This window comes from Trichomonas vaginalis, chromosome II, assembly GCF_026262505.1.
Source record: "Trichomonas vaginalis G3 chromosome II, whole genome shotgun sequence".
Lineage (NCBI taxonomy): Eukaryota > Parabasalia > Trichomonadida > Trichomonadidae > Trichomonas > Trichomonas vaginalis.
The window spans coordinates 18,858,305-18,883,859 of NC_067204.1; the positions used below are offsets into that span (position 1 = coordinate 18,858,305).

Consider the following 25,555-nt stretch of genomic DNA (forward strand, 5'->3'; position numbering starts at 1 on the left):
TAAAAATGAAAAACACTTCGAAATTCGAATGAATTATGTTTGAAATATTGGAATATTGATAATAATAGAATGCAGTTCAATTTATATAAGTTAACTGAATGCTTTTATTATAAAAATTGTTGTTATTATCAGGTTGTTGAAGGAATTGAAAAAGTGACGAATAAAAGTAACTTAGTGAATATGAGTTCTAAAAAGACTAACAAAAATATTTCAGCAGCCTTTGACTTTCTTCCGATTGTTAGAGAAATCCTTCAGAAAATAGCCTCACCTGAAACATCAGAAAAAGATATTTCAACGATCGCAAACCAATTTTCAGAAAAAATGAAAGAAGCTCAAAAAATCCTTCACAATACACCAGGACTTGAATTAACAGAAGAAGAGCAGATCCAAAAGATCGCTGAACTTGAAGAAATGATCAAGCAGAAGCAACATCTTATTGACGAGTGTACAAAACAGATCCAAGAATGGAATAATGAAGGAAATCAATCTAATGAATGATTAGTCTGTTTGTACTTATTTCATTTGTCTAATGAAAAATTTCTTCGTTAATTCAACGCATAGATATTTGTTCTTTCTTAACTCTTCATTACGAATAAAGCCTTGTATTATATAAATGGGTTTTGGATTCTATTACTTCTTAATTAATTTCAAATATTTAAAATATAGAATTTATAAAGTCATGATTTGTGATTTGAGTGCTTTTTAAACACAATTCTGTAATAATTAAATAAGTAAACGTTTATTAAAAAAGTTTATTGCTGGCGAGCACCTGCGCGGCGTGTGAAAACCTCGACACCTTCCATTTCGCCAAGTCCGATAGCGGCAAGCATTTCCTTTGTCTCTGGATCAACGAGGATCTTTGGAACGTTGAGCTTGGAGGTTGTTGGCATCCAGTTATCGCGCTTCTCACGTTCCTGTTCCTGGAGCTTGAAGGAGATACCACGAACTGGTCCACGCTCAAGACGGCGCATAAGGTGGGTAACGTAGCCGGCGATTTTATTGCGCATGCGCTTTGATGGAATATCAGCAACAGCGTCGCAAACGCGCTTGTTGTCCTGGAAATCGAAAGAAAGTTGGCCATAGAAACGTTCGATAACGAGGCGTGCGGCTCTCTTTGTGGTCTTTGTACGGATACGACCCATGTTAAAAAGAAACCAAAACCGTTTTTATCGTCGCGCAGCTATTCGAAGAAAAACATTGCAAAGCCAAGGTCCCGTTTTAAAATAAAAATTAGTTCTACAATACGTACCTATCATTTTTCACTAATAATATTATATGTAAAACTCAAAATTTGAAATTTGAATCTTTTGAATCTTGAATTTATTCTGATGGTGAGTTGAGATACAATAGACCTCATGCTTTGCATCTGATATTTTGACAACCTGATGAGGATCTTGATAGCAATTCAATCAATTGATTCTTGAAATGTGTATTTTTCTAATTTTCTTTATTTTATTTGGATATTATTCTCTTTTCCTTATCTATTTTTTAAAAAACAATTGGTTGAATTTTTCATCACCACTTTTCAAAAAACATGACGAAGGTAAAAAAGCCAACCAAGCCAAACTCGGAGGAAGATGAGCCATATCATCATCCACATCTAGAAGAACAGATAATTGTTAGATTTCCAGCTGATATTGCTCAGGATCTTATAGCAAAAATGGAACCTGAAGCAAATTTCACGGATTTCGAAATTGTCTTCAATGATAAGAACCACGCAACTGTCAAAATAGGACAGGAAGTTTTAAGTGGAATTCTCGTGAATTTACCAACAATTGTAGAATCTCATAGAACTGTTGATGGTTCTCATTTATTCAAATCAGCTGATATTGGTGAAATATTAATTATATATCGTTCTACAAGTGCACCAACTAATATTACTGCAGATAATACTTTTGAAAATGGTATTACTCCACCAACTATTGATATTTTAGAAAGACGTAATGCACAGCGTCAATCTGTTAGAAGCTCTGATTCAACAAATCCTATAGAAGGTATAGAATATTGGGAAATGGTCGAAATTCAATTAGCAGCTTTACTGGCCAAAGATAAGACAGCTAAGCCTATTACTCGTCATGAATTCTTCATGGAGCCAGATATTGATGCAGGAGTTCTTGAAAGAGCCCTTAGATTACACGTATCTCCAGAATACAAAGGATATTCGGGACAAAACATTGCTGATGATGATTTAGATAAGAAGGGAATGGACGAAGACCCAATTGTTCACTTCCCTGATGAAATTTTAGAAAAATTTGGAGAAAACAAAGAAGAAAACTCAGAAGAATCAGCAGACAATCTTTCTTCAGCTGCTCCTGACTCCGAATCTACAGAATCTGAATCTTCATCCAGTGAAGAAAGTGAATCCGAATCTTCTTACGAATCTGAAAATGAAAAGGCATCTCCGAAGGAGACAACCCCAGCTCCACAACCAGAGCCTCAGAAATCTTCACAGAATGAAAGCGAAGCTCCAGAATCTTCTTCATCATCTGAATCTTCAAGTTCAGAAGAGGATGATGAGGATGAGAAGAAGGGCGATAGCAGTGAGAACATCACTGAGTTAATTAACGCCCTTAGAAAAGAAAATGCTACAAGACAAGAATCACTTAAAACTGCTACAAATGTAAACTATCAGAAAAAGCTTCGTGATATCATTGAGAAGAATAATGCCAAAATTGCCGAACTTGAAGCGAAATTGGCTGCAAAACATTAATTTATTTCATTATTATTCTTTATTTTTTAGATTGGTTGATAAATATGTAAAATATTGTTCGTTGAACTTCTTAATTTGCATTGTTTCTATTCTGTTTCAATCAATTTTAATATACCCAAAGATAATCTTTAAAATGAAATCAAATGAACATAAAAATCAATATATCATCTATGTGTTGAATTCGTGGATACGAAAATAAGTTCTCAATTGCAAAAATTATCAAATTTCATTTCCAAAATTAAGTTTGAACATTAAAAAATCACAAAACAATATTTTTATTGATATTGTTAGTCGTGATAATAAGTAAATGGATTCATTATTTCATTTATTATGGTAAAAGCATTTCTAAGTCCTGTCTATAGTCCGTTTAGACTTTTGCTTGGAGCCATATTTGTGATAATTTCATTTGTAACAACATATTTCTCATTCCCATCAGACGTTCCTCCTCAAACGGGAGTTCAATATACAAAAATTCCAAAAGGAGTATGGATATTATATTCAGGTACGTTCGGCAATCCGGAAAATGACAGCAGATGGATACATTGGAGATACCCTAAAGGCGAATATTCCAATGATTGGTATGAACCTCCTTTAAATGTCCCTTCTCTCACGTATCCTCAATTAGGTTTATATTCCTCTCATGATGAATCAGTAATTAGAACTCATTGTCAGCAAATATCTGAAGCAGGAATCGAAGCAATTATTTTATGTTGGTGGGGAAAGAATTCTACAGACAGATTTTTAGATGATACTGATGGTTACAGTGATAAAACCATGGAATTACTATTGAAAATTGCTCCTGAATTTAAATTAAAAGTTGGAATTCAAATTCAACCGCATCAGAAGCGAAATGCAACTGTTGTTGTCGAAGAAATACAATATATATTAGATAAATATGCTACAAATCCTAATTATTTAACAGTTAACAAGCGTCCTGTCATTATTATTTACGAATTCTTTTCAATTAAAGATGCAAAGCTTACCTGCAATCAGTTTAAGAATAATCCTTACATAATCGGCTCAGTTACACAAAAATCAGACATTGCTTCCAATCTTGAGAACTGTATGGAAGCAATGTTTACTTATTTCGCAGCCATTGATACTACATGGTCATCAAAGACCAAGGAATGGGAAGGGGTATCTAAAGATGTCCGTTCTCGTGGTTTGGCCTTCATTCCTGGAATTGGACCAGGACACGACCGAGGAAAGGTCGACCACTGGAACAAAGCTGAAAGAAGTAGAGAATCTGGCAAGTATTATAGAGATAGATGGGAAGATGCAATAAGAGTGAAAGCAGACACGATTATCATTAATTCTTTCAATAATTGGGTTGATAATTCCCATATTGAACCTGCTGTTAATCGTTCGGGATTTGAATTTAGTCATAGATCCTGGGCTGAAGCAAATAATCCAGATTTATATCTGGAAATCACAAGAAACTATTCTGTTAAGTATTTGTATTCATAAATGTTGTCTTTTGTTTGGGTTAAATAATATATTTTTCATATAATACTTATAAATGAATATAATTTCGATATAATTCTATGTTTCAACCGAGCTGTAGTATTGATTGTCTTCCTTTATTCTTCAAATGTGTATAATTTTTATATGGAAAGCTTAACTGCCATGAATTAAGAATAAAATCTCAGCATCATCCATATTATAGGTTTCATGCTGAAGTAGGATTTTTATACCATTTATTGGGATGTCACATTGTATGTATTAACATCTGGAATTATAAGTAATACCCAGATTTTCCTTACTTTTACCACCTCTCTAAAGCTGGGGACACCGCCTATCGTTGGGAGTAGCTATTAAATAGAACCACCAAGGGTATTTTTCGAACTGCCGGTGTAGTGGAAACATCCAACATAATGATTCATTATGCCAAGGTTTGATTCCCATTTAGCCAATTTTTTTCTTTTTTGGATCATGAATTTTTTTTGGGTCACTATAAGATTTGTTTCATGTTCTAAATCTGCTGCATATGTAATCTATTTTTATTTACCTATTTTTTAAAAATCTATTGGATTGCCAAATTTGAATATATTTAAAATCATAAAAATCCAACAAAACTATAAATATATGTTTTATGCATAGTGCCGATACTCAAATATCAGATTACTTAGATCCATGAATAATATCCGAATTTTTTTTCTTAAAATTAAACTTCAAAACTTCTTGCAATCTTATTCTTAATCAATTGTAAATTTTTAAAACCATTTTTTAAAATAATTTTGCGTAAATTTTATTCTCATGTTGTTTTAATCGAAAATTGATACATTTTCAAAAAAATAATATTGACTTATGAAATTCATTTTTAAGGTGAAATAGTATTGTTTTTATTAAAGTATATGAATAATATATAAAAAATTAATGAATAATATAAGCAGATTTTTAGTTTACAAAACAAATATGAGCAATGCAATTTCAAACTTTTGCTGGCAATTTCGATATTGCTCAAGTTTGTAGTATTTGTGATACCTATAACATCGGCTTAATCAAAATTCGATTTTTCTTATGAGTTATTGAGAAAATTTGATTGCAATGAGAAGGATTTCGACGTTTTTGATAAACTAAGAGCTGAGCTTTAGGGGTTCAGTTCATTTATGGCTGTAGTTTGATGCGTAGATCTCTTTTTTATTGTAAATTCTTTCAGCATGGAGATCGAGAATGAATCTTTTGAGAACTTTATGAGTTTTTACACCCGTAAAGAGGTCCTTCGAGGAAAGATAGTCCAGACTACATGAAGATGTGGGTTAACCAAAAAAATCCGATGGTTTCCCCATATTCATGTAGATCTTCGAAAAAATGAGCACCAAAAAAGCCAAAAAAATAGGCTTTTTATTGGATTTGTACACTAGATCAATAATCTATTTAGGATCTGACACTCTTTTTAGCCAGAGATATGAGGTCCTTTCTAGGAAAACGATCTATTCATCCATAAAAAAAATGAATTATCGTTTTCCCCAGAAATTACATGGGGAGTGGTAAAAGTAAGGAAAATCTGGGTAAAATAATTTATTTCGAAATGTGCATCATTTCATATTTGTTAAAGAGACATATTCTAGAACCAGTTTATTGGATGTTGTCAGCACTCTGTTCAATTTTAACATGTATGGTTGGAAAATTGATGAAAGATTTCAGAAAAATGATTGGATCCGAATTTCAACTTCATCGTGATTTTCTGCTTGAAATTTTCGATTACTATGAGGTCGACAAAGGTCTTATTGTATTAAAGAGTGCCCCTTTACGCTATGAACCATTTACAGGTACCGATTTACAATTTTACCAAGAAGCAATGTTTTACTGGATGACAGGATGGGAGAAACCAGATTCTGCAATCTTAATAGATATCCAATCAGGTGAATCAACGCTTTACATTCCAAAATACGACGAAAATTATGAAATCTGGACAGGTCCAATTCCAACAACAGAATATATCATGTATATTACAGGTGTAGACTATGTCAAATGCATTGACGATCTAGAATATGATATTGAAGGACAAGAAATTTATGGAGCACTTGATCAGTTCCCAGAGCAAGATCAGAAAGCATTACTTGCTGCTGCAGGTATGGCAAGAAGAGTTAAGACCCCTTACGAAATTGAACAAATAACAAAAGCCTCAAAATTAACTTCAGAAGCAATTATTCATGTTATGAAGAATATAAAGCCAGGATGGACAGAACAACAAGTTGATGCCGAATTTACATACTACGGTTTCAAAAATGGAGCCAAAGAAAAATCTTTTTTGACAATTGCAGCTTCTGGACAAGATGCTGTTTATTTACATAACGAAGCTAACGAAGGAATCTGTAAGGATGGTGATTTGTTATTACTTGATTGCGGATTCTTCGTTAATCATTACGCAGGAGATATTACAAGAACTTTCCCTGTTAATGGCAAATTTACACCCATTCAACGTAATGTATACTCGATATTACTTGAGAAGCAAATAGAACTATGTAACTTCGTTAAGCCTGGTTTGTCATTTCGGAATTTAAATTCCAAAATGAGTGATTTAATTTACGAATGTCTTGAAGCGATCGGAGTGATCAATATGGAAAAAGAAGTCAATAACAAACATCGTGAAGACATTGCTGATATATTTACTCCTCATTCAGTGACTCATCACCTTGGATGTAACGTTCATGATGTTCATTACGGTTATTCTGACATAATCTTTGAGATTTATGAGAAAGCGATCAAGCTTGAACCAGGATTTGTCATTACAATCGAACCTGGAATTTATTTCCATAAAGCAAGGATCCAGAAGATCATTGAAGAGAAGAATTTGCCTTTCTATGACTGCGTTAACTGGGAATACGCTCTAACTCTCGCAGATCAAGTTGGCGGAATCAGAATTGAAGATGATCTCTTAGTAACAGAAACAGGTGCAGATAGATTAAGTCCTTGCCCCAAATCATGTGATGAAATAGAAGAAATTATGGCTTCAGGTGTATAATCTGTTTTAATTATTAAATATTCTTATTTTTTTGTGCGAAACTTAACTCATTTCATTTTATATTTCTCTTTATATCCTTATGTGAATTTTAATTTTACTGTTTATATATAACAATCTTCAAATAACAGAACAGAATTTTGATATGATAACTATCAAGTTAATTTAATATCGATTTCATTAAATAGTCATGATGTACTCATTAAGTACTAGTATTTTCAAGAACTCTCAAGTCATTATCATCTAGCCTACCATAAAAATTCGACATTTTTATTAATTACGCCATTTTAATATTTCGTTTATTAGCATTGTAAGGCAGTATTTGTGTGATGCAAATAAATCAGATGACCAAACACAAAAGAATCTTGTAATTTTGAGCCGAGTTTCAATGTTTCTATGGATATTTGAGAGGAACATTTTCAAGGATAAGAGATCAATTATTAATTTTAAGAATTTGAGGATTGAAAATATGTATAATTTTACCCTTTGCTTCGAATTTTTACCCTTCTCGGGTCTGAATTTTCAAAAATGTCAGCCTCAGCAGCGATGAAATTGTTTGAAAAGGCAATCAGCCTCGATGAGGCACAACAAATGGAATTCGCTTCCAAAATTGATATCATCATTGATACATTTCCACCTAAATTTATTTCAACCGAATTTTATCCTTTTCTTACAACATGGATTCCTAAAAATAATCTCAAAATCGTACGTATTCTCGCCGACAAAGTAAATAAAATGATCAGCGTCAATGAATCACTTGTTGCTTTTGCACCAGTCTTAGAAACGATTCTTGCTTCAGAAAACCAAGAAATTAGCAAGCGTATCAAGACCAATCTCAAATCTGTTACTCTTGGTGGTGATGCTCTTGGATTTTTCAAGAAACTCGTTTCATCGCCAATAGATTACGTCAGAGCTTTCTGCGCTCAGATATTATTCTTGCTTCAACCAATCGAAGAAAAGGTTGTTATATGCCAGAGTCTTATCTGTGATCCTGCTTTCAAAGTTCGCTTTGCCTTGGCATCGATCATCGCTACACTTCCAGTAGACCTCGCAAACAATGTTGCCAAGGCCTTCTGTAGCGATTCTTCATCAAGAATCAAGGCTTTTCTCCCCGTTGTTTGCGCTCCTTTACCATTCTTCTTCACATCAGTTGTCCCAGCTCTTATATCAGACCATGATTGGTATATCCGTGCTTCCATCGCTAAGGAGGTCAGCCGCGCTAAAGATATCGCTACAGCTATTAATGTAGCTTATCCTTTGACAGAAGATTCTGTTTGGCAAGTTGTTTTATCTGCTTTAACAAGCTTTACACAAATTATCAAAGAGAATCCTAACGTTCCATTTGAAAATGGACAAAGAATGCTCGATAACTTATTCAGAACTTTACTTTACCCACAAGCATCAACAAAGAATGCATCAATCGATGCCTTCTTTGCACTAAATGCTCGGTATCAATTCGATTCGGCCAATATAATGAATTTTGTCGAAGAAGTCATTACACGTCAGCCACCAACAACTCGTTTACACTTCTTACAGCAACTGTGCGCTTTACGTCTCGAATCTATCATCGCTCTTATCACAGACAAGATACATGCCGTTGTAGTTTCTCTCATGTCCAGTGAACAGTGGAGAATAAGGCTCGGCGTGGTCTGCGCACTCTCATCCCTCGCTACCCTCAACAGAGATCCAAACGTACGTACAAAATTCTCCGAACTTTGCTTACAGTCATTAGATGATGAATCCACGCCCGTAAGAACCGCCGCGGCCGAGGAACTTCTTCAGTGCTACCGTGCGTCGAACCCGTCACAGCTCTTCCCTGAGTGCTATTTCACACTTAAAAGCAGTGATTCATTCAGAAAACGCCAGGCTGCACTTATCATCTTATCAAATATCGGAAAAGCTTGCCAGCCAGCTGAAGTGGCTCAGGTTAAGGCTGAAATGCAGTCTTTCCTTAACGACAAATGCGATAATGTTGTTAACATGGCTAATAAGTTCATATCTGAACTTCCATGAGAAAAATATTATTTTTTTATATTCAGTAAATACTATATACATAGCATCTCCTTTATTTTATCTCTAACAAGCTTTATTTTGTAAATTCATTATAGTCTATAATGTGATTCAAAAAATTCATTTTCATAAATGTAAAATCTCTCTATTTAAATGATGTTTTCTGATTACATTTATGCGTGTTTGCATATATTCCAATAATTGTCCTTTGAAACCTATTAAAATAGTCTAAATTTTAAAAAATATTATATATAACATATGTTTAATCGAACAAAACTTAAAGAATGCGATTTACTCTAATGTTTTTTATCATATTTCATGCTAGATATGGAATATGCTGATAAATATCACTATGAAATAAGATATTAAAGTAAAAGCAGCGAAAAGATTGATGTACAAAAGTTCTGTAAGAGTAAATTAAAGTAAAAAGACAGACAAAAGATCAATTTGAGTAATATAAATATTGAAATTTTTAAAAAAAGAATAAAATTAATTTCTGTAAGTTCTGTAAGATTATATTGAAATTTTAAAAAAAGTTTAAAGATCATAATTGATCTCAACAAGTGGGAGAAGTGGCATAACTGGAACGCCACAGTCATTCTCGGAGGAAATGTAGGCAAAGCCTTCCTCTCCCCAGAATGTTGACCAAGAGTTCATAATTTCGTAGTGAATGACGCCGTCGATTGTCTTCCATCCTGTAAGAAGAACGCCATGATCTGTCTTATCGTGATCATCAATTCCACCGCAGACCTCGTGGTTGTTGAATGATCCGCCTGTGTAAGCAACGAATGGAGCTGTTCCTGCTCTGATGTAAATCATGAGTGGTCCGTACTTGTAGAGAGCTCTGAGAACGTTGATATCCTTGTTAGATGAATCGCGCATGATCTGGTAGCATCCTGTGACTTTGCCGATTGTCTTTCCGAAATTCTTCTGGCAATGGCCGGAAACTCCGAGATATGGGTACTCTTCTTCTGTTGTAAGGTTAAGCTGAAGCTCGGCTAATTTGCCGTAAGCATCGTAGCCTTCGCCACCAGCGCATGCGTATGAGCCGTCAGATCCTGTGTGGCCTTCGTTCCAAACGCAGTCCATGATCTGCTGGATGGAAACTGTGAAGTTGCCCTTGGAGTGGAGTGAGATCTGAGAGGAAATGGCTTCACCGGCTGATTGGGCCCAGCAAGAACCGCAGTTTGCCTGATCACGGACGACCTGGACAACACCCTTGTAGTTACGCCATGAGAACTCCTTGATTCCGTCAATCTTGATGTCGGAAGATGGTGTAAGTGGCTTGCATTGGTAATCTTTCTGAATTGGTCTCTTTCTCTGCATAGAAATATCGCCAGCAAACTTGTTAAGACGTGGACCACTGTCAGAGCGGTTAAGGCACTTCATAACTGGGACCATGAAGTTTGTTTCATTGGGGAATGGGCTGTACTCAACAATATCGAGAATGTATTCTGCTGGATGTGAGTGGCGGATGGACTGACCGAATTGGTGATAACGGACTGGCATGTTTGTTGTAGCATCGACGTAGAAAATATATTTGTAATTATTTTCTGTTTTCTTGATATAGCCATGGACTTTTTTGCCGAGGACGCTGTGCTCGCCATAATCCTCCCATGTGGCCTCATCTGTAAGATCTGGAAGATATTCAACAAAAGAATCTTCTTCATGATCACTCATACTGAATGAGCAGTGTAATCCATCTGGGCTTGTTTGAATACTGTATGCTCTATCTTTCAAGAAGTGAATTTCATGTTGTAAGTGGTCATAGGAAATGTCGGATTGAGCATATCCATCTTTCGTATCAACTACAAATGGCATGCGCATCTGCCAATATGGAATACTCCATGTGCCGGAAAGATGATATGATTTTGAAAATTTCGGCCTATCACAAGAGCCGAAACGGAATAGAGCAAGGCTAAGCATTGTGGAGAGCGGTTATCCAAACCGCTCCTCTGGAAATATAAAACATAGTTTTTATTTATGAATCGGATTTACAACCTAAAACCAAATCTATTTTTAGGGTTTCTGAACTTTTTTACTTCTGATTTCAAAATTTCTACAAGATCATATTCTTGGATAGGACATAATCAGTAATCCATATTGATGCCTTGGTGTTAGGTTCCAAACCTGTGCAATAGTATTGCTTATTAAGCTTGAATTTAAAAAATATTCGCTCAATATTAAATGAATTATCTTTGGTTTAGAATAGAATTGATAGATGATAGAATACCCACTATTATTTTCGGAGACATGTTGTTATTTATTTGAAATATTAAATAATTAAAAAAAATCGTATGGATATAATATGTCAATGGAAAAATTCAAATAGTATATTAAAAATAAACTCATATTTCCGTGTTAAATTCTGTCTAAATCTATCAGAAACACGTAAATGATGGATTTTTAAATTTGAATTTCCAAAAAAATTAGAGAAAAGGAATTTTCATACATCAAATCATAGACATTTGCATAGTGATTTCATTAATCTTGAAATTTTTGGAAAACTAGATCAGGTATAGACCTAATCTTTGAACGAATTGAAGCAGTATTCAGTCTAAAAACAATCAAAAATGAAAATTATTGAATTCGATTTTCCTCAATCATACAATTAGGATTGCAAATAGGCTCTATTTTTATATAATGTCAGCTTATGGGACACAAATGCCTATTCCAATGAGTAATCGCTAACCAAATAAAAATCTCAACATATTATTTTTATCATTTCTTGTAATGGTTATTCATTTCAGATCTGTTAACACTCAGCATTGTTAGTACATCATCATTTATAAAGTTTCAAGATTTTTAGGGAGACACTTTTGTCAGAATAATAAATTCATGGTTGTTGTTGAATACAATTGCTCAAACTGCGGCAAGACTGTCAGAGCTGAAGACCGCGGTGCAATGCGTTGCCCACAGTGCGGCTGCAACATTCTCTACAAGAAGAGAACAACAAAGCGTATCACATTCAGTGCTAGATAAATTTACAACTGTTAATCGAAAAATCCACAGTAAAATAGAATGTTTATATTGAAATTAACTAAAAAATCTCTCTGCTCAATTGCAAAAGATGTTTATTAAACAGTTAAATATATGAAGAAAATAATACAGTTATTAGATATAGATTGTATTGGCAACTTTCTATACACATTGGATTTTGCCATGAATTTATATCAATAATTGATTTTTTTTAATAATTTTTTTTATATGATATTTTTTAAGAGAAAACTGTTTGATTTCGTATTACTATCGATATATGTGACCCCAATTTTGGCATGTTTTCTTATTTAGAAGTCATTTTCTCTATTTGATTTCTGATGGAAGCGATTCAAGTGGAATTTCCACTTCCATATCATGAGATTGCTTCAATGTCAGAGTTTGGTGGAAATATGTGGGTTGGAACTGAGCATGGAGAAATTCATGTTCTCACTCAAAATACGGAATCATTAAGCCATCCATTCATTTTATCAAGTAAAACTCCGTTTTCAGAAGAACATTCAATTATTCAGACGATGTTTGCAATAGAACAAATAGGAAAACTCTTCGCTTTCGTTAAACAAGAGAATGTCGGAAAAATAATTATGATTGATTCATCATATAAAGTCGAAACATTTTCAGAAGGTGTCACATATGCAGCTAGATCACCACATGATGCTTTACCAGCATTTGTTTTAGCAAAAAATAATTTATTTTATTATTACTTAGTAAAAGACAATACTTTACAACCACCAGTTGAAGTAGATGCACTATCTACAATCAATGGAATATCAGTAAATAATTCTGGTGTTGCATTTTACGCAAATTCTCAATATTTCCTTTGGTGGCGAGTTTCGAAGCGTGTAATGAATGTAGCAGCTTGTGTTCTTCCAAATTCATGCATTGTACCCGATAAAAACTCATTTGTTTTTTGCATGAAAGATATGTTACAATTAATGGAGAAGATGGCCAAAAGATGGCAACACCAATAGCAATTAACAAGACACTTACAGAAAATCAAGATGTACCTCTTACAGGATGCTTTTTCGGAGGAAAATGTCATTTATTTTATACATTGAATATGATTTCAGCCAAAATCTCATACCAACATCACGATAACTTTGTACCTCGAAAAATAGCTAAAGTTACAGCTTTTGCCACTTTTGGAGAAATATTATATTTAATTTCCGAAATGGGAGCATATATGACAGGTGGTGTGACAGATGGTATGAAACTAGCAACAATTACATCCAAAGTTGGCATAAAAATCGCAATAACAAATGCCAGAAAATTAGATCCGAAAAGATTGGAAAATGCAATGGTCGATTTCTTCAGAACGCTATGGGAAATGAAGTTATATAAGGAATCATTAATCCTCGTATCCGAATTTCTTTGGAATGAAGATATCAAAGAAATTTTATCATTATTTCCATTTTTTGTCATCGAATCGAAGCCATCACCCCGTAATAAACTCAATGGACTTACAGAGTATACTCTTGATGACATCGAAGTCTTCGAAAAGCTTGGTCAATTTTTGGTATTTACAAGATCTCAATTTTCCGAATCCCATGATTCATATTTAACCCATCAGATGCCTGCAGTAGAGACTGCCTTATTCGAATACTACGCGATCTTCCATCAAACACGCGAACTTGATGCGTTAATGGCCGAAGAAAACTCAGTGATTTCGCAAGCCGTAACTTTGTTTTTCAACCAATTTTTGGCAAAAAGGTCACTTCACCCGGCTCTGGCCATTTATTTTGCCCACACAGAGAGAATTGATGAAGCCCTGAAAATCTGGAAAACGTTGAATGACGCTGACAAAGAAAACGTTCGATGGGCGGTTGAAGCAGGATATACATTGCAATTAGTAGATGACGAAGATGACTTGAAATCGAATTTGGATTGGATAAAGAAGAGATCAAGAACAGCAGCAATTATAGCATTCCTCAGACCAAACGTTGATATTTCATTGGCCATGGATTGGATAAAACAAAATGCTCAGGAATTTTCTGTCAGATTTTACGATTATTTGTTAAACAACAATTTGTTGAAACCGGAATTAGTAAAGAACGCGTTAGATAGTTACACAGATCTCCTTTCGATTGTAGGAGCTCCTGAGTTTAAAGCAGATCACGCTGCTTTTTACGAAAAATACTATCAAACATGGCTGAAAAGATCACCAAGACAGAACGAGCTCGATGAACTTGATAAATACCTCATTGACCAACTAATTAAATGCGCAATGCTGAATCCAAAGAACTTATCTAAATACTGTTCAATTGCAAAGAGACTTGTAAAAATGGATTTGATGTTTACTTTGTTCCAAATTGGAGAAATGTATTCTGAAGCTGCAAAAGAGTTCATATTGACATGGAAAGCAGATTTCGCTAAGATACAAAAGTTCTGCAGACAATGCAAGAGCCCTGAAAAGGCATTCAAGGTAACTATCGAAGTTTTGGCCGAAGAAGGATATAATATTTTTGGCCAACATCGACAATTTATCTTGGATAACATTGAATTCATTTCCCATGAGGATATAATTAAATGGATACCTGATAATCAGAACATTGATGACTATATTGATTTCTTTATCTCAATGGAAGGAAAGAATTTACTTAAAAGAAACATAATGAAGATGCAGGAAGCAACAATTAGACAGTTGAACAACGAAATTGACTACAAACTTACAATACAAGAAGTAAGATGTGCTGAATTTGGTTACACAACGGTTTGTGGGTCATGTGGAAGACCTGTTGGAAGTGGATTTGTTTGCGTCGCTCCAGATAACACTGTTTATCATTTGGCTTGCAAACCAAAGAAATTAGTTAATGTTCAACAAGAAAATCATGTTTAATGTCTTTTCTTTTTGTTTAATTATAAATGTTATTTTTTGTTGTTATTATAGCTTTCTTATTCGATTATTATTATAGTATCTGCTCTTCTAAATCAATTTTGGGCATCTATAACAATATGCACATACATAGACCAATGAGCATAATGAGTATATTTTCATTGAATGAAAGCAATGCAGTATCCTTGTATCACGGATTTTAAAATCCAAAATTGTAACTATGAGATGTTAACAATTCTTTAATTCCTTTACATTCAGAATAGGCAACTTCATTTTGAATGTTAATAAACTAAAAAATCGCCGAATTTCTGTCAATTACGAGAAAAAGTATCATAACAAGGATTTTCTTTGAAACTTTTGCTATATATGGAGACAGTGAATTCTGCCAAAAACATATCATGCCTTATTTCAAGAGTCGTCTTGAGATTTCAAAATATCGAGTAGTGCTTCAATATCTACATGTAACGCATTTGGTAAGGCGAAAAATATGTATAATTGCACTTAATCATTGAATATTGCCTAAGGATATCAGTCAGTGAAAAATTTGTTTCAAAAAATTACGAATTTCGGGAATATTCTTTAAAAATCCAGTATGCTTTGTGTTTTTATATTATTTGCATGCTCATAAAGGCATAAAGTTGCAATTGTCAAAATGTCAGAATGATGTAATGCCATTCTTCCTAGTGAAATCAAAAAATCCTAATTATATAGGACTTTCTGGATATAAATTTCGAATTAAAAAGAATTAAGATTCAAATTTACATCAGCATTATCGTTATGTTATCAATTTTATTTCTGAATGGAAGCAACAAATAATAAACCAGATTACTATTTGAGAAGATATGCAATATCATCTTGCATGCAAGAGACAGAAGTTCGATATTTAAGAAACGGCGGAAAATCCTCCAATTGGAAAAAAGCAATTTTAGCAAAAATAAATCTTCAAGAAAACAATTGGAAGAATCTTGATATCAAAGAATCCATTAACCAAACAAAATATAATATTAAAGATATCGAAATGGATGAAGCTGATGATAAAAAAACGTATTTTATTAATCTCAAATTCGAAGACAAGGATACATTTTCATTTACAGCTAACAAAGAAATTTTGGATTGCTTTTATTGCGGAATTTCAATTATTCTTAATAAAGAAGTTTCAAATGACTTTTTCATTAAGTACTTCGACGAATTTACACATTTGATTGTAGACAGATCTAAATTCCAAAGGCGCGTTGACAAGGAGTTTGTTATCCCTACATTACCACCAGAACGAGTAGGGGTAATTTTAGCTAAAAGTGACACGCCTGTAAAAAGTGACACACCTGTGAAGGGTGTGATTACCGATCGGTAATTTCGACAGTTTAGAATTTAAAATTTTTTATGGAACTGTTGCGAGTTTCATAAAGAATTTAAGGAATATAAGCAAAGATTTGAATCAAAATCTTAGACCTAAGCCGCTCGATTCGCTCGCGGCTTCCGCGAATTACAGATCAGCAAAGATTTGAATCAAAATCTTCGAACTAAGCCGATCGCTTCGCTCGCGGCTTTCTTTATTATTTTAAATTTGCATATTTCCATCAAAAGTTCATAAGGTAAAAAATTTTGTTTATTTTTACTAAGAAAAAAAAAGGTTTTTGATAATAAATTTATTTTATTTCGAAAAAGTAGCAATAATCGTAAAAGGGTATTGATAGGCTTGCTAAAGTAACTAATTTTAGCTGTCAAATACTTTTGTATTTTGAAGTAAATTAGTATAAATTTGTTTTTACTTTTATTTCGAAAAAGTAACAATAATCGTAAAAGGGTATTGATAGGCTTGCTAAAGTAACTAATTTTAGCTGTCAAATACTTTTGTATTTTGAAGTAAATTAGTATAAATTTGTTTTTACTTTTATTTCGAAAAAGTAGCAATAATCGTAAAAGGGTATTGATAGGCTTGCTAAAGTAACTAATTTTAGCTGTCAAATACTTTTGTATTTTGAAGTAAATTAGTATAAATTTGTTTTTACTTTTATTTCGAAAAAGTAGCAATAATCGTAAAAGGGTATTGATAGGCTTGCTAAAGTAACTAATTTTAGCTGTCAAATACTTTTGTATTTTGAAGTAAATTAGTATAAATTTGTTTTTACTTTTATTTCGAAAAAGTAGCAATAATCGTAAAAGGGTATTGATAGGCTTGCTAAAGTAACTAATTTTAGCTGTCAAATACTTTTGTATTTTGAAGTAAATTAGTATAAATTTGATATTATTTTAACTCCCTTTGAAAACCTCAATTTTCCATACAGAGGGAACGGGAATAGCATCCAATATTCCCTGAGAATGGTTGCGCATTCTCAGTTCCCTCTATATTTCGAACGAAGCTCTCATCGGTCTTTTTTTTAATACTAAACGTTTTTTTTCCCTGTCACTTTTAGCTAAAATTTGGGTTTGCCTATTTAATTCTTGCTTTCTATGAGCATTATTTCCGAATAAACCGATTAACATTCTAATTTTTGTTTACTACATTTTACATTTTGTCTTATATTATCCATTTTTTTTTAATTTGATTTTGAACAGGAAAAACTCAAGGGATACCATAAGTTTACTTGTACAATATAGATTATGGACACAGATACTATATAGAGAAGCTTAGTATGACTATACTATGGAATATCGATGTGAAAACCCAAACAATACAAAAATTAGATTAAATTTAAAGTACCCACTACTAGCATGTACATATAACAATATTTTGTAAAATAGTATTATTGAATTAATTTGTTTCTCCTTCTTTTCAATATAATATTTTACATGACTTACAGATAGTCTGTATGATGAAATTTAAATATACTACTTTTAGATTTTTTAATGTCTGATCAAATCAATCATCCAAAAAAGTACAGTGAATTAAGAAATATCTTCAAATACTACATCGATTCATACACTACATTGTACCAACTAAAAACGGAAAATACAGAAGAATTAAACTCTATTTACAAAATGATCAAAACAGAATTGATTGATTCAAATAAATATCTCCCTAAAATTATTATAAAAGACATTTTAAATATCATTCCGTATAATAATCGCTATACAAAGTCATATTTATCTCTTGCCAAGCTAATATATGATGATTATAATGTCTGTGAGGTCAATAATGTTGAAGATGTTTCAAATTTCCTTTTTTATAAAGAATATGGAATTAAATTAAACAAGATTTATGATTTCGGAAAAATTCAATCAGAAAATCTCGAAATTCTTACAGAAGATACAATTTACAGAGCAATTATGTATAATGACCTAAAAAAACTCATTTCATTCACGGATATAAAAGGATTTAAAGATATGGAAAAACTTCAAAGCAGCTTATATCCATATCCTGAATTTGGATATTCATATCTTGAATTATGTTGTTACTACGGGGCAGTAGATTGTTTCAAGTTTTTAATAACGAAATTTTACGCTCAAATTAGTTTAAGATGCTTATATCTTTCATTTTTAGGAAAAAATCCAGAGATAATGAGCGAATGTTTGAAACATTATAAACCAGATGATTATTGCATGATGTATGCAATAATTTCGCATAACATTGATTTTGTTACATTTTTGATGAATGAATACGATATTCAAATCGATTTAAGAGATTGTGGAATATATAAAAATCTTGATTCATTCTTAGTTTATTTGGATCAAACTAATGCTATTAAGACTTGCTTTGTTAATTCCGCTAGATTCAATATCCCATCCTTTTGCGAATATTTCCTTTCACTTGGTGTAAAGGTCAACGTAAAAATTGAAGGCGGACTAACAGCTCTTCATATTGCAGCATGGGAAAATTGTAAAGAAACAGTCGAATTTCTTTTTTTACATGGCGCAAAGATCAAAGAAAAAGAAGATGCTGGAAGAACCGCTCTACATCTTGCAGCACGCAAACAGAGTAAAGAAACAGTAGAATTCCTTATTTCACATGGCATAAATATCAATGAAAAAACTAATGTTGGGGATACCGCTCTTCACGTTGCAGCAGTAAACAATCGTAAAGAAATAGCTGAAATTCTTATTTCGAATGGAATAAAGATCAATGAGAAAAATGATTTCAATCGAACCGCTCTTCATTATACAGCATCTGAAAAAAGTAAAGAAACAGCTGAACTCCTTATTTCACATCATGCAAAGGTCAATGAAAAAGATCTAAATGGAAAAACCCCTCTTCATTATGCAGCTCAAGAAAATGATAAAGAAATAGTTGAGATTCTAATTTCACATGGTGCAAATATCAATGAAATAGATATTTATGGATATACTGCTCTTAGTATTGCTAAATATAGAGGTTTTAAAGAAATGGCCGAACTTCTTCTTTCACATGGTGCTGATATCAATGTCAAAAGAAAAAGTAGTTCCTCAAAATGCAACATTTTTTAATTTTAAAGAAATAGCCGAACACCTTTTTACACATGTTACAAGAATGCTCTCTTCCTACATAAGCTTCTTCTATTTCTTCTTTTAATATTTTCGAAGATAAATTTAATTTGAAATAAAAAATTATCTCCGTAAACAATAAAAGAGAAATGTTATCTTCATACAATTTTAAATAACATTAACAAGGAATTAATTTTGTATTCTTCCAAAACAAGTTTCAGTTTCTTTGATCCAATCAGTATTGTCTGCTCATTTGATAGAGAAACATGTTTCTGCTGCAAATTAATAAATACAAAACTATATTATATAGAATCATAGTTTGGTAGCTATCAAAGATTTCCCGAATTGTTTGTGCAAAATTTACTGATTTGTAAGCAATAAAAATGAGAAAGGGACAAACTATCCAGTGTCACTTTTCAAAGGAATAAAAAAAATAATAAAGATGAAATAATAACATGAAATCTTATATAAATATAATTTTATCTAAATAGATAAATGAATTAAGCAGTTTACAGTTATATATATTTAATGAGAGACAATATCTAGTTCTATGGTAGAAATGACTCTTAGACTCAAATAAGTAACACAGATAGAAAGTACTCAGTATAACAATTATATATGTACACTCAAAGTTAGTCGCTGCTAAAATCTTAACCTTGCATTTCGGGAAAATCTGACTAATGGCTCTTAGACTCAAATAAGTAACACAGATAGAAAGTACTCAGTATAACAATTATATATGTACACTCAAAGTTAGTCGCTGCTAAAATCTTAACCTTGCATTTCGGGAAAATCTGACAAATGGCTCTTAGACTCAAATAAGTAACACAGATAGAAAGTACTCAGTATAACAATTATATATGTACACTCAAAGTTAGTCGCTGCTAAAATCTTAACCTTGCATTTCGGGAAAATCTGACTAATGGCTCTTAGACTCAAATAAGTAACACAGATAGAAAGTACTCAGTATAACAATTATATATGTACACTCAAAGTTAGTCGCTGCTAAAATCTTAACCTTGCATTTCGGGAAAATCTGACAAATGGCTCTTAGACTTGTTTTGATAATTAATTCTTCAATTATATTATAATTTATAACAAATTTCCTCAAACTATCTGTATGTCATTCAATTCCCGGCCACTACATTCAATGATGGACCATTTCCTTCAAATTTTGAAATACCTTATTCAATTTGTTGTATGGAGCCCGTGATATTCAACACTATGGAGCTCCTCCAGTTTGGTATCCAAGAAGAGATAAAAGCTAGCATGGGCTACTCTCAAAAATGCTTGAAGCAATATATTCAAGTTTGCAACAAGGATCAATAGATTCAAATCTTGTTTATTGTACTTTAAAGGTACTTTTAAAAAAGAAACAATTAATGTAAAAGATTCAAATAATTTTTTATTATTATTTTATTAATTTTTTAAAATAAGGTTAATAAAAAAGTGACACTGGATAGTTTGTCCCACACTCAATAAAAATTAAAATCATAGTGCCAACTACTAGCATATACATTTAATAAGACTTTTATAGCTCTATGTGGAGGCAAACTCAATTTTAAGCGAAACCTCAATTTAAGATGATTTATTTCTTATGATCAAGAACTATCTCAATATGAAAAAAGTGTTATTGGAAATTTCCTCTATCAATATGTATCCATATAGACTGGTGTATATAATAAGTATAGTTACACTTAATGAAAAAAAATCTGTATAGGACGCAAAGAATATGATTTCTCATAGAGACTTAAGTAAGTGTGACATCACCATTTCTAGCCTGAGAAACTGCCTCATAATTAAGGAATAGCTAGGATCAATCATTGGCAGCTTAAAATGAAACATTGCAGAAAACTTTTTTTCTTGAATTTCAGAATTTTAGCTAAATCAGAACGTTAATAAGATATTTTTAGAGATGTTTTTGAAGCGCTTTTAATTGCATAATAAATTTCTATTTTGGAAATCTTTTTGTCCGATAAAAATTGACATATCGCGGGAAAAAAAGTGATGATCGAACCTCAAAATTCTGTTGTTCCTCGTCAGAAACCCCCAGCGCAACCAAAATCTCACTCTAAGCTTTGTTTTACGTGTTTCAATTCACCCTCTAAGACTTTACCTAAAGTTGTCGTTTTATATAGCGGACCAACGAACATTCCACCAGCCATCACTCAAACAAAGCAATCAAAAGGTGCAAAAAACAAAGCAGCACCAGTTCCACGTGGTCCTTTAACACCTCAACAAAAAATAATGAACGATATTCATAAAAAATTAGTCCAAAGGGACAAACTTCATATTTTTGCACAGCCAGTTACAGAGGACATAGCTCCACGATATTTCGAAGTCGTATCTCAACCAATGGATCTTTCAACAATAAAACAAAAAATGCACGAAGAAAGCTATCAAATAACAGATTTTCAAGACGATGTATTCCTTATGATCAAGAACTGCATGACGTATAACCCTGACTCTTCATTCTATTACCAAGAAGCAGCAAATTTATATCAATTTTTCCTTCGCGAAATTAAAAAGGCCAAAAGGCAGTTATCAGGAGAGGCACCCAGGGAGATCTCCTCGGCTGTTCGTAAGGTCACAGCTGGCGGAGAAATGTCACATACGTCAATTACCACTCAATCAACGATTCCTACGAAAATCCAGTCGTTTATCAAGAAGCGGCAAGGAAACTACGTCGCTCCTGTACTCGACAACACAGATAAAAAGAGAACATTTATACAGTTATCAAATCCTCATCCAAACGTTCTCAAGATTGGCGAGAGTGCTAGATTTTCAGTATTCGTTGATACAGTTAAGCAGAATAAGCAACTCAGGCTAAATCTCCAGAGTTTACTCAATAAATTCTCCAGAGATGTAATGAACGATGCAATAAGGAGTATGGCCAACCTTTCAGACACTTACGAGATCGATGCCGCTGCCATCGATGAAGCTCTCGCTTCAACCTTAGAATTAAATAATTTGAAGGAAATTGACATTGTAGACGCCCCAACAGATGAATATTCGCTTAGAGCACTTGCTAACCAGATACCCAACCTATCCATAACTAATTTCAAGCAATCCGCAGAGACAATTCAAGATCCTGCAATTTCATCACTGAAACTACTATTGTTCTACCAAAATACAATGAGATTTTGGCCTGATGCATCACTAGATAACGCAAAAAGAACAATTGTAAAGACTTTGACGTCGGATATTACAAACCATGTAATTACAATGAAACCATCCATATTTGTTAAAGATCAGTATGCTACAAATGCTCTCCTTCACCTCGTCAAGTCTGCAAAATAATAATTTAATTTTATATTATAGAAATAACTTTTGTTTTTGTTATTTTATTATCTTTTAAAAGCTTCTGTTTATAGGAACACTATTTATCATTGCTTTCAACTCTTATTTTAAATACAATAAGGGAAATTTTAATTTTAGACTTTTCTTTTTACTATTTGCTTAGCCTATCATGATTCAAACTTAGAGTGACCATATCTATTATAGTTTTTAACTCTTGATTGCTTCGCGTCGATAGAATTAAAACAGTATTTATTAAGTGTGTTACGAAGACTTTGCGGATTATTAATCTACAATAAATTGAATTCTTATTTTTATATTTTTTATGACTTATTTTTGATAGTTTTCGTTCAGAAATTTTAATCATATTTTAAGTAAATAAACTGCTTGCCCTAAGGTGGACAATATTGAAAGGAATTCAATGAGTTCTCTCAAAAATAACCACCTTTTCATATTCAATACTATTGTCCACCTTTCGTCCAACTTAAATAATTTATTTAGAAACAACAAAACAAAATAGATAAAAATAAATAATGCAGCAAGGTCCAGAAAGACCTAAAAAATCGAAATGACGGAGTGTATTTTTGATATAACTCATTAAATGGAAATTATGAGATATTATAATTAAATTTTTCACACTATCCGAGATATAAGAAAACTAGCATCCAGGTAGCTCGGATATATGGGTAGTATCTATTTTTGGAGAAAACTCCAAAAGTTAAAGTTATGATTTACTAATGAGAACAATTATAAGAGAAACAAGTAGCTGAAAAGGAGCATCATTTGATATGACTAACAATTACTTATTCGTAAGTTTCTGCAATGTCTGTTCGAGGAGAAATGCTACTTGATTTGGATGAACGTTTATAAGTTTTTAGAGTAAATAGTTGAAGAATTTGGAGTTCCTAGCATGAGTCTGTTAAGTGGACAGTAGAGAAATTTGGTAGCAATGCATAACGGTTGCAATATTTTCGGATAATTCAGAATAGGATCTGTTTGAGCATAAAGAGATGCAATATTATTGCATCTCTAATCATTAAAGCCATGCATCTTGTGATTTCAAAGCGTGTTGTGTCTCTGTTCCGCTCACTAAAAATGTAATAAAAAAATTTGACTATTATCCACCTTAGGGCAAGCAGTTTATGTGTTAGTAACTTTTATAAAAAAGGGGGGACTTCGTCGACAACAAAGGTATCGACCAAAATTGTTCCCATTATGCTTGACATATGAAGTATAGTAATAGTGTGTATGGACTCATAGAATGACTTTCGTTTGATTTCGAGATATATTATCATCTTCTAAAATATCCATACTTTACTTGATAACCCATATGTATTATCGTATTATGAAAATTAAACGAAAAATATGGCTCAAGACGAGCAAAATTCGATGCTAAAAAGTAAATTGTTTAATGATTAGGGTGCTTTCAGGTATTTTTCTGAAGTAACACTTTATTCGTTTTTCTTTCTACATCTGTATATAAAACATGCACAAATAAGTATTTATAATTAAAAATATTATTCGAATTGGGTAATTAAATCGTTAGATCTTAGATTTTATTAATCATTTCTTCTTAAAATGAGACTGTGGTAATGGGAACTGTGTATGAGAGTTGGAGTATTGTTAAATTGCGCGAAATGTTGATAAGTTTCAAAAACAATTTGTAGTATGTTCAAGTATATTAGAATTTAATAATATGTGATAACATCGACTACAAACAATCGATTTTAAGTGATTGATGAAAATCGATATCAATATTTAAAATTTTCGAGGCTTTTTTGACTGATAGGAATTGCTTTGGACACCTAGAATGAAGTTCTCCTTGGTGAATTTCTCCAAATTTTTTTCATTTTAGAAAAAGCCTATGCAATTTTCTAGAAAATGATAACGTTTTTTTCAATTCTCGATTTTTTTTGGAAAAATGAGGTTAATTTTTTTGAAAATTTATAATTTAGAGAAAAATAAACCATTTTCATTGTATTATAAATCGATAAAACCTCTTTATTTTTGTTATTCTATAATATTTCTACTAAAATATATCACATATACAGCAAAATCATATAACTATTTTTCAAAGATATAGAAAAGAAGTATATATTCCTAAATTATAAATCAGTCATAGTTTACTATCAAAAATAATATATTATTCTATATAGATAACCATCCATTGTTAGTAATTTAAAATTATTTCTGGTTCAAATTCAGGGTTATATTCACATGTTTAGAAAATATTGTAAACATCTAGAAAACAATCAATAATATCATGATTTTATTAACAGATGAGTTCAAGATATATATTGTGATTTGATTTTCGATAATAAATCTGAATCAAATTTATATTAAACTCGCACATTTAGTCTTCTTATCATAATAATGTTATTAGTTAGTGACTATGGCTACAAAACAAGCAACATTAGATCTGTATCTCATAATCAAACGGAAGTTAAGCTAAGATATTTGAGATTTTATCACCTGGTAGTATGCATGATACTATACCAGAATGACTAGTCAATCTGTTGTTTTAATATCGTTTTAATTTTTTTATGCCAAAATAGTACTCTGGCTATCATTGGTAATACGTAAGGTTGCTACTGTTGTAATATTTCGAAAAAATAAAAGTATCAACTTTAATGCAAGATATGATGAGTTGAACATCGAATAATTGGGTTTTTGTAATATTAATATTCTTTAGTCCCTAGTATATCATTGTTTCATACTAATAACGTGGATCAATTCCGTTTTAATGATCAGATAAAGCAGAAACAATATACTCAGGTGCCACTTTTTTGGTCTAAAAATGAGTTTCCCCTTGTGTTAGTGAAACAATAAGAATTACCGAAAAAGT

At 32.3% G+C, this 25,555-nt stretch overlaps 13 protein-coding genes across 13 annotated transcripts, besides 3 other annotated features; 11 read left to right on the forward strand and 2 right to left on the reverse strand.

Annotated features, from left to right (window-relative positions):
• Positions 1 to 147: 147 nt before the first annotated feature.
• On the forward strand, positions 148 to 498 carry TVAGG3_0569110 (uncharacterized protein; the record flags this gene model as incomplete). The annotated part of the gene is made up of 1 exon (XM_001315119.1): positions 322 to 498. One exon carries the CDS (start codon positions 322 to 324, stop codon positions 496 to 498), a length of 177 nt encoding a protein of 58 aa, XP_001315154.1.
• Positions 499 to 752: 254 nt separating this feature from the next.
• On the reverse strand, positions 753 to 1,233 carry TVAGG3_0569120 (Chain R 40s Ribosomal Protein S17-b; the record flags this gene model as incomplete). Its single annotated transcript, XM_001315120.2, has 1 exon — positions 753 to 1,142. The coding sequence occupies one exon, from the start codon at positions 1,140 to 1,142 to the stop codon at positions 753 to 755; it is 390 nt and encodes a 129-aa protein (XP_001315155.1).
• Positions 1,234 to 1,534: 301 nt separating this feature from the next.
• TVAGG3_0569130 (histone acetyltransferase binding) lies at positions 1,535 to 2,782 on the forward strand (the record flags this gene model as incomplete). Its single annotated transcript, XM_001315121.1, has 1 exon — positions 1,535 to 2,710. The coding sequence occupies one exon, from the start codon at positions 1,535 to 1,537 to the stop codon at positions 2,708 to 2,710; it is 1,176 nt and encodes a 391-aa protein (XP_001315156.1).
• Positions 2,783 to 3,040: 258 nt separating this feature from the next.
• Positions 3,041 to 4,560, forward strand: TVAGG3_0569140 (glycoprotein endo-alpha-1,2-mannosidase-like family; the record flags this gene model as incomplete). The annotated part of the gene is made up of 1 exon (XM_001315122.1): positions 3,041 to 4,177. The coding sequence occupies one exon, from the start codon at positions 3,041 to 3,043 to the stop codon at positions 4,175 to 4,177; it is 1,137 nt and encodes a 378-aa protein (XP_001315157.1).
• A 1,299-nt stretch (positions 4,561 to 5,859) lies between these two features.
• Positions 5,860 to 7,225, forward strand: TVAGG3_0569150 (manganese ion binding; the record flags this gene model as incomplete). Its single annotated transcript, XM_001315123.1, has 1 exon — positions 5,862 to 7,178. The coding sequence occupies one exon, from the start codon at positions 5,862 to 5,864 to the stop codon at positions 7,176 to 7,178; it is 1,317 nt and encodes a 438-aa protein (XP_001315158.1).
• A 389-nt stretch (positions 7,226 to 7,614) lies between these two features.
• TVAGG3_0569160 (meiotic spindle elongation) lies at positions 7,615 to 9,399 on the forward strand (the record flags this gene model as incomplete). The annotated part of the gene is made up of 1 exon (XM_001315124.1): positions 7,704 to 9,188. The coding sequence occupies one exon, from the start codon at positions 7,704 to 7,706 to the stop codon at positions 9,186 to 9,188; it is 1,485 nt and encodes a 494-aa protein (XP_001315159.1).
• A 108-nt stretch (positions 9,400 to 9,507) lies between these two features.
• On the reverse strand, positions 9,508 to 11,114 carry TVAGG3_0569170 (cysteine-type peptidase protein; the record flags this gene model as incomplete). The annotated part of the gene is made up of 1 exon (XM_001315125.2): positions 9,723 to 11,111. One exon carries the CDS (start codon positions 11,109 to 11,111, stop codon positions 9,723 to 9,725), a length of 1,389 nt encoding a protein of 462 aa, XP_001315160.1.
• A 902-nt stretch (positions 11,115 to 12,016) lies between these two features.
• Positions 12,017 to 12,297, forward strand: TVAGG3_0569180 (RNA polymerase ii, chain L domain-containing protein; the record flags this gene model as incomplete). The annotated part of the gene is made up of 1 exon (XM_001315126.1): positions 12,024 to 12,167. The coding sequence occupies one exon, from the start codon at positions 12,024 to 12,026 to the stop codon at positions 12,165 to 12,167; it is 144 nt and encodes a 47-aa protein (XP_001315161.1).
• Positions 12,298 to 12,502: 205 nt separating this feature from the next.
• On the forward strand, positions 12,503 to 13,153 carry TVAGG3_0569190 (uncharacterized protein; the record flags this gene model as incomplete). The annotated part of the gene is made up of 1 exon (XM_001315127.1): positions 12,503 to 13,153. The coding sequence occupies one exon, from the start codon at positions 12,503 to 12,505 to the stop codon at positions 13,151 to 13,153; it is 651 nt and encodes a 216-aa protein (XP_001315162.1).
• A 200-nt stretch (positions 13,154 to 13,353) lies between these two features.
• Positions 13,354 to 15,018, forward strand: TVAGG3_0569200 (CNH domain containing family; the record flags this gene model as incomplete). The annotated part of the gene is made up of 1 exon (XM_001315128.1): positions 13,354 to 15,018. One exon carries the CDS (start codon positions 13,354 to 13,356, stop codon positions 15,016 to 15,018), a length of 1,665 nt encoding a protein of 554 aa, XP_001315163.1.
• A 796-nt stretch (positions 15,019 to 15,814) lies between these two features.
• TVAGG3_0569210 (uncharacterized protein) lies at positions 15,815 to 16,366 on the forward strand (the record flags this gene model as incomplete). The annotated part of the gene is made up of 1 exon (XM_001315129.1): positions 15,815 to 16,366. The coding sequence occupies one exon, from the start codon at positions 15,815 to 15,817 to the stop codon at positions 16,364 to 16,366; it is 552 nt and encodes a 183-aa protein (XP_001315164.1).
• Positions 16,287 to 17,447: a mobile genetic element.
• A 415-nt stretch (positions 17,448 to 17,862) lies between these two features.
• Positions 17,863 to 19,416, forward strand: TVAGG3_0569230 (spectrin binding; the record flags this gene model as incomplete). Its single annotated transcript, XM_001315130.1, has 1 exon — positions 17,863 to 19,416. One exon carries the CDS (start codon positions 17,863 to 17,865, stop codon positions 19,414 to 19,416), a length of 1,554 nt encoding a protein of 517 aa, XP_001315165.1.
• A 382-nt stretch (positions 19,417 to 19,798) lies between these two features.
• Positions 19,799 to 20,890: a mobile genetic element.
• Positions 20,891 to 21,405: 515 nt separating this feature from the next.
• Positions 21,406 to 22,788, forward strand: TVAGG3_0569250 (acetylation-dependent protein binding; the record flags this gene model as incomplete). Its single annotated transcript, XM_001315131.1, has 1 exon — positions 21,421 to 22,713. One exon carries the CDS (start codon positions 21,421 to 21,423, stop codon positions 22,711 to 22,713), a length of 1,293 nt encoding a protein of 430 aa, XP_001315166.1.
• A 2,741-nt stretch (positions 22,789 to 25,529) lies between these two features.
• Positions 25,530 to 25,555: part of a mobile genetic element that runs on past the window's edge.